Here is an 8,103-nt window from a genome sequence, read left to right on the forward strand (position 1 = left end):
AGGAGCTCCAGCCTCTCCATGCTCAGGGATAACCTCTCCCGCCAAACTCAGCTGGAAAAAGAACTCATTTCCACCCCAAACCTGCTGGTCCGGTGGCCAAATAGCTCTCAGTGGCAAGGAGAGATTTCAGCACCTGCTCACCCTCCCTGCTTGGTGTGGTTTGCTCAGGTTTTCCAGGAAACAGGGGGCAGATCCCAGAGTTCCTGCTCCAACAGGCACAGGAAAAATCAGATTTTGCCAGAATATCATCAACAATAACTCCCTGGTGAAAGGAATGAGAGACTTGTCTTTACAAACAAGCTCTGGGCCTGCTGGTTGATGAAATTAGCACTGAGAGATAAACAATGAGAAGGGTTCCACTGATTGATGAATGGAAGGGGATTTGTCTCTACAAATGGACTGTAGGTCTGCTGATAAATGAAATGGGATATTGAGAGATGAAAGAAACAATGGGAAAACCATAAAATTCAATAAGAGCTAACAATAAAGGGGGGGTTATACATGAGAAGGGAACCTTAGGTATTAGGTGTTCTGGGAAGCCTGTACCTCTGGAGTACCTCAGCCAATGGGGAAAGAGAGGGAAATGCAGCTGGGAAATTGGGATAAAAAGGAGGCTGCGCCCTCCAAAAATCTGAGAGACCCCAGGGGAAACACCCCATGGCCTCTCCCTTTATTTGAATAAAGTAACAGCACTCCTCTGTCTCCTTTTTGGACATAAACCTCTGGTGTTGGTGGATTAATTCTCCTGACACTGGAATGATTTAAAGGATACCTGGAAGCATTTAAAAGATGTGGAGATGTGCACTAGGCTTAGTGGTGGACTTGATGTCAGAAGGTTTTTCCAACCTTAATGATCCCACTATAGTGGCAGCTCCTTTCATTGCCCCCAGCCACACGTTGCAGGACTATTTCTCAACCACAGCCCTCACAAATCTTTCCTCCCCTGGATTTGCAGCATTCCACCTTTCCCTCCACACCAGACATTTCATTTGTTCACAGCTTAGCCTTGTTCTCCTCGTGCCAAAGGTCTCTGACTCTCTAAATTCAACAAGAAGCGTTTTCCTTCCCAGCCTCTGGAGCCTGAACTGTGCTGTTTCATGGCCTGTCCTGAATTCTCCCTGCTTTTGGACCCTTCAGCATCACCCAGGAGGGAGAACCGGGTGGAAAAGGAATTCCTTGGGTTTGTTTCCAGCCTCTATTTTGCTGTAACATCAGCACACTGGGAGCAGCTCAGGACATCCCCATGCACTGCCAGGTCCATCCCTCCCTGCCTGACACCCCCTCCCCAGTCCAGGGATAAAGTGCAAACCAGGGGCACCCTGACACCCTGGATTTATACCCCACGAGCCTGAAAAGAGAATTATTTAACTCTAAAGCCTCTTAGTGCTGTACATTGACTTTAAAATGACAGAGATTTCTTTTATTTTTTTTTTTTGATTCCTCTCTCATTCAGGAGCATCCATCTCCAGCTGGATGAAATCCTTCCCTTCTTCCCACTCAGCCTGTCCTGGCTGATTGCTGGCCTGTTCCCCCTCTCCCCTCCAACACCATACCCCATTCCCACCAGGATGAAACATTTCACCGTGGTTTTTGAATGGTCACAAACCCCTGGAGCTGCCAGAGGGGATGTTTACACATTAAACAGCATTTTTGGAGAAGAGATGCATTGGGATTTCTACACAGCAAGGAGGAGCGAGTGTGGTGATGCACGCCTGGCTCCAGGCAGCTGCATCCCAGCTTCAGATGGTTGGGATTTTCCCTTTTTTCTGGGAAGCAACCTGCCCACCCCACTCAAACCCATCTGCTGGGGTTCCACAAAAAATCCCAAATCCCAGCCAGGCACCTTGGTGCATGCAAAAGACCAGCCCAAAATGTTGCTCCCGTTCAGATATGTTGGAAAATGGATTTTCCACAAAGCAAAGGAGCAGTTTGGGAGTCCCACAGACCATCAGAGCACAAACACAGCAGGCACTGTGCTCCCTGCCAGGCACGTGCCAAAGGGAATAAATCCAAGGAGCAGCATCATGTGGAGGAGCACTGGGAAGAGAACAACTGACAGGGCAAATTAGGGTCTGTTCCCATCCCAGCCATAAGAGAAAGAGAAAAGTCACATCTTGAGTAGCTATAAAAAGTCCAGAGAGTCCCGGACTGGCAGATGGAGGAAGTGCCCCACGGCCATGGAGGAGAGCCAGGAAACTATTTCTCCTTGTTGATACCTCAAAAAGTTCCTTTTTCCCCCCTCTTTGTGTGCCCTGAACCCCATCAAAGCTCCTCATTTACTGTGTGGGGTGTGTGGGGAAGAGCCAAACCCCACAGCCCTGCTGGGACCAGCCCCCTCCTGCTGTTCAGCACCACAAATTTCCAAATGTTTCTGCCAAAGCAGAGAAAATATTCCCAATTTATTAAACTGGCTGAGCCCTGTGTGAAGCAGCCCAAACCAAAGATGTCTCCCAAAGGTTTTCCATTCTCTCTCTCCCAAAAATCTTAGCTCCCTTCTGGGTCACTCCAGGTCTTCCCATCGCATTAAGTCATTTATTAGAGAGGATTACTCAGTGCCTGTGGTTAACCCTCCCCATTCCCAGTTATCACTGGGATTTAAATGCTGAATTTCAAGAGTAAACAGGTTAAATCCTAATTTCCAGCCCTCAATCCCAAAAGGAGGGTAGGACATGCTCAGAGGTGGCCTCTCATGTGCTGTCAGGGCAATTAACAGGAATAACCTGTTATGCACAAATCTTTCTGTGCTGCAGGAACACCGAGGGGAAAGCTCTGCTCCACCCCGGCACGGGCAGACAGGGGCTGGAATTTAGTGTCCATCCTGGGAATGAATTGAGCCACCAAACCAGGAATTTATCTTCTGAGGACAAGGATTTATGGGCTCAGTGACCACACAGGCTGCAGCCCTCAGCCGTGGTGATGTGACCCAGCCAAAATCAGCTGGTCCATCCTGGCCAGGAGCAGCTCTTGACCCTCACCCACCTCCTCCTGTGGGATGCAGGACCCACCTCTAAGCCAGGGCTGAGCATCCCACTGCTTCCCAACCTCGCTTCCCAACCTGAAAAACCACCAGGAGCCAGAGCTTTGCTCTTCTCCATGCCCAGAGTTTCAGGCCACGCTGGAAAGAGCAGGGAAGTTTGGGAATCGCCCGTTTTCCATTGCAAAAGGTGGAAAGCTGCACCAGCACCCCAGATCACAGCAGCCAGCCTGAGTTCTGCAGCATTTGTAGCATCCTCTGTCCCCTCTGCTCCATGGAATGTGGGGACAATGACATTCCATGGACACAGGGAGAAGGGATCACCCACACACTCATCCCAAAGGCTCCAGCTCCCACATTCCCTGCTCTCCTGCAGCAGCTCCCAGCACACACAGAAATGGGATTTTAATGACCAGGAGACCCTGCTCCAGCCTCCTCCCACCGCCTGGATTTGTGCTGGATGCTCTGAAGGAACCATTTGTTGCAGGGGCTCCGACTTCTCCTCTTGCTCGCCTACCAGCTGCCACAGCAGAGGAGGATTCCTAGCCACAAACATTCCCTTTCTGTTTTCCAAAGGGCTTCTCCCACCATGAAAACTCTTTTAAAAAAAGACTTTTTCCTTTGTAAAGCAATGCAAGCAGGCACTGCCAACGTGAAAACCCAGCACCCAGCATTCCTTCAATATTTTGTGCCCCCGATGAAATCAGGAGTGGGATGGTAGAAGATCATTCCTGCCATCAAAACGAGGCGGTTCTGCCTCTAAATTCATCACTAAATCCAAACAACTTCTGTTCTAACAGGTCTTTGTACCTGGATGCCAAATGCCATGGAGAACATCCAACCCTCAGGTTAAATCTGGGGTTAAACCCCAGGGTTAAACCTGCCAGGGTTAAATCCACCAGAGTTAAATCTGGGGTTAACCCCAACCAGGGGTTAAATCTGCCACAGCCTCATGGAGCCTGACATTTCCAAAAGCTGTCCCAAATCATTAATTTTCCTGCTATTTTTGAGGTGATTTCTAATGATTTCACATCAGAGAGTGTTGAGAGAGCCACAGGGAGTTCAGGCTGAGTCCCAGGTGTCACCAGCAGAGAGGACAAGTGGCAAAGAAAAGAGAGTGGGCTGGAGCTAAGGAAAACCACCTGGGAAACCCATGAGAAGTGGGAAAAGGATCTTCCCATGTGCCAGCACTGGGGGGTTTGCATGAGCGAGGGCTGGGAGCTGTGAAACAAAAAACGGGGTTAGAAAGTGCCACGTTGGCTCACCCTGGTGCGGACATTTGGGGGTTTCTCTGCTTATTGCACAGCAGCAACAGAGTTCAAAAATCCACGAATTTAGTCCAGATTGACCCCATTTAATTCCATTTAAACTGAGCTGCTTCACCTTAAATCCTTCCCCGCTTCGTGCAGGGGCACGGCCAGGAATTGTGTGCAAAAAAGAAAAAAAAGGGGCTTATCTGATGTAAATTTGGAATTACAACGTGAATATTTGATATTCCTTCAGCTGGTGCCCGCTGCTCCATCCTCCCTGCTGCATTCCTGGCTCATTCCTACCGCAGCCGGGAAAGGAATATCCCCGCAGGGTGGGAAAGCCACGGAGGGCGTTTCCCCAGGGAAACACCTCCTCCCTCCCAGCCCGTGCTCTCAGCAATTCCGGGAGCTTTGATTCCCGGCTTCGTTCTTGTGAAGCTGACGGCAGCAGGAGCAGGGAGATTCCAGGAGCGGAGAGATTCCAGGAGCTAATTCCACCCTGGAATCGTGTCCCTAGGCAGAGCCAGGCGCAGGGAAATGACTTTAGCAGGCTGGCTTCATCCTGCTGCTGCTGGCTTTCCCTGATTTTCATCCCTGGATGTTTAATGTATTCCGAGGGAGGCACGGAGACAGTGAGGGAGAGCCAGACAGATTTATAATGTGCCAAAAAAATAAGGTCATTTGGCAGAGGTTTGGGGGCTCTGATGCCAGGCAGCAGAGCAGAGCCCTAGGAGTGTCTGCCTGGATTTAGCACACCCAGGCTGGACGGGATTCCTGGGAGGAGATGGGATTGGGATTGTCCAGCCAAAAAATCAGCTCCGTCCTCTGTCCCCATCCTCCTCCTCCTCCTGCTGCTGCTCTGCTTCCCATTATCCCCTGCAATGGATATGGTGGGTGTGGGATGAAGGGAAGTGATTTTCCCTGGAGGAGATACACAAAAAAGGGTGGATCCCCTATATTGGGGAGTTCCTGCAACATCTGGCAGGGCCGAGTCAGGGCAATGCCAACACATGGGGATCCCCAATATTGGGGAGTTCCTGCAACATCTGGCAGCAGGGCCGAGTCAGGGCAATGCCAACACATGGGAATGGGAGCTCATGATTCCCTTGGGAGCAGCACAGGGCACTTGAAAACCCCAACTATAAAATCCCTGTATTGAGGCATTTAGACCTTAGCAAAAGGCTGACTTCAACTTCCAGCAAAGGGTTCAGCTCACGGCCACCTCCTAAAAGAGCATCCAAACCAGAAATCCAGGAAAATCCCACCCTCCAAAGCCTGGCTGGGGCAGAACCAGCAGCCAGCATCCCACGTTGGCAGCCCTGAGGTCACTTCCATGTGGTCAGGGCTCGTTGACAGCCGAAACCTCATCCCGAAACCTCATCCCTGCTCTTAAAGCCTTGGAAAACCTCAGCTATTTCCCGGCTGCTCCAAGGAAAGGCTGCAGATAAAGCCTTGCAAATCTCGGGCATGAGGCTGTGCTCACACCGCTGCTCATCCCAGGCCGGGGATTAAGGACAGAGATTGGTAACTAAAGACAGAGGGACACGAAGCAGGGCACGGAATTTTTTCCATTTTCAAGGATTTCGTGCGGTTTTCGGGGCTGAAGAGAGCTCCCCGATGCAGCAGCAGTGTGACTTTAACAATGCCCTGATGGGGTGATAAGGGATGAGCATTTCCTGTTCTAGTTAAGAGGAAACCCCTGGAGGGTAATGAGCTGCTGGGTCATTACCAGCTCCATGTGCCCTGGGACACAGCCCGGGAGCTCCAACACTCCCCCAGTTTCTGCTGCTTTATTGGAAACTGCAAATTTTAGCCATAATCCACCTTAAAAACCACCCAAAATGTGGTTATCATTGATAATGAAATACATTTCTCCATGTTTTGGTCTCTCAGGACAGCACTTTGTAAGGATGCTGAGCCAGAGCCCTGGAAAATATGCTCCTAATCCTATTTGGCCACGCAATCCTTTATTTCCTTGTGTCTTTTCCCCTCCTGTGACCACGTTCCTCCCCTCTCCTTCTCTATTCCAGTTTTTTTTCAATGGATTAATTCCCACTACAACTCCATTACAACCAAAACTCTCCTGGGACCACAAGCCAGCACTTGGATCCAAATCCTGACTCTCCCAGACTGCAGCTCCCTTTTTATTTCTCACTTCCTTAAGCAAAAATAATAAATATATAATGCCTAACATCAGGAAAACAAGCAGTCCTTTCCATTCCCATCAGCCTCATCCACAGGTTTCTCAGCTCTGTGGATCCAGGATGACACCAGCTGGGAATGCTTTGCTGAGGAGCTGGATGAGGAGGGGATTTGGGGTTCTTTTCCCCCTATTTTTAACAACAAAATTCCTTCTGTGCAAACTGCAAGCCACGGTATGCCTGGTGACACGTGCCTGGACATTAATTACCAGCTAATTAGGAGCTCTTGGAGCAGTTTGGGAGACAAGGGATGTTTGGAGGATGGATGGCTCAAGGTTTTCCAGACCATTCCTCCTCCCCGGGCACTGAAGTGCTGCTCTCCTCTGCAACAGGGAAAAGAAGATGGGAATAGAGGAAAACACCTCTGGAGGGGCATGAAGGAACCAGAAGTGGGGAAAATGCTGGTGAGATTGGAGAGGAAGGAGGATTTTGGAGGTCATGCCAAGCTGAGAGGTTGTGACACCCCAGCTCCCTCCCGGCTTTGAGCACTTCCCTTCATCCCACTGGATTTGTTCCTCCTGTCGTGCAGGGAGCAGCAGGCAGCTCCCACATTTGCCAAAACCATCATGGAAAACCCCTCTTCCCACTGTCCCCAGCCCTTGTTGCCCCTGAGAGGTGGCAAGGGCAGCTTGGGGACAGTGACTGAGCGGGGACTCACCAGGACTGCGGCTTCCTCTTCATGATGCCCTGGCGTCTCCACTGCGAGTGGGGGCTCAGGTGGTAGGTGAGCTGCCTGCAGAGCTTCTCCATGGCTCCCAGGGAGTCCCCTTCCTGAAAAAACATGGAATGGACACCGGGTGAGGGCTCTGCAGCATTGCCACCACACCCAGGAGATGCTCCAACCATGGAGTGGCTCCAGCTGGGAGCTGGGACCCATGAAAGGAGCACCCTCAAAACTGTCTAGGAAGGGGAAAAAAAACCCCTCTGATTGCTCAGATACTGCAGGTATATGAATTTTTTTTTAATTTTTATTTTTTTTATTCCTCCATTATCATTTGACACCATGCAACAGCTTCCAGCACTAAAATTCGACAGAGATTGATTAAATTTGATTAAATACCCACCCATTACCACCAAAAACTGCTTCCCAGAGGTATAGTGAGCTGGTGGAGTCTTGGGAAGAGAAAATCTCACAATATTTAATTGTTAGGAAAAATAAAAGCTTGAAGAAAAACTGTCTGCTCAATTTTGACTCAAATTTCCAGCCCAAGGGATACTGACTTGGAAAACTTGAACTCTGCAAGTTTCTAAGGATTTGGGTGTAGAGAGTTTGGGTCCTAAACCAGAAATATTTTATATTTAAATTCTAATTTTATATATTATGATATATCTATTTTTTAAGAATGTATAAGTTTAATTTAATTATTTTAAAATCAAAATAAAATGAAACATAATCCTCAGTATCCAGACCGTTCAATCATGTTTCATTTCAGGATTTTCATACACATAATATGACATCCAATAATTCAAACCACCCATCCTGCTGTGCTTCTCCTGCTCTCTGAAAGGTCACAGGCAGAGATGAACCTGACTGAAAGATCAATGCTGACAAAAAAAAGATCCAAGATGTGACAATTTGTGCTGCCTGCCTGGTTTTATCAAACTGCTGCATCATTAGGGAAGACACAGGAATTAAATAGGAAACCCTACAATAAACAGTCACCCTGGGCTGTTCATG

At 49.0% G+C, this 8,103-nt stretch overlaps 1 protein-coding gene and 1 long non-coding RNA gene across 3 annotated transcripts in view; one reads left to right on the plus strand and one right to left on the minus strand.

Moving 5' to 3' along the window:
* Window positions 1-6,772, plus strand: part of LOC108448830 — a 28,905-nt gene extending 22,133 nt beyond the window's left edge. The window contains exon 7 of one of the 2 annotated variants that reach the window (XR_001864859.1): window positions 6,758-6,772. This is a non-coding gene — a long non-coding RNA (uncharacterized LOC108448830). Of the gene's footprint in view, window positions 1-1,453; window positions 2,189-6,757 lie in introns of those variants that run through there. The other variant, XR_001864856.1, reaches the window with a different exon arrangement.
* LRRC75A (leucine rich repeat containing 75A) overlaps window positions 1-8,103 on the minus strand; it is a 58,267-nt gene that overhangs the window by 10,366 nt on the left and 39,798 nt on the right. Inside the window, exon 3 of the mRNA XM_008640423.2 lies at window positions 7,084-7,196. Within this exon, the coding sequence (XP_008638645.1) occupies window positions 7,084-7,196 (113 nt within the window). The remainder of the gene's footprint in view (window positions 1-7,083; window positions 7,197-8,103) is intronic.

This window comes from Corvus brachyrhynchos, unplaced genomic scaffold (assembly GCF_000691975.1).
Source record: "Corvus brachyrhynchos isolate BGI_N302 unplaced genomic scaffold, ASM69197v1 scaffold99, whole genome shotgun sequence".
NCBI classification, from domain to species: domain Eukaryota; kingdom Metazoa; phylum Chordata; class Aves; order Passeriformes; family Corvidae; genus Corvus; species Corvus brachyrhynchos.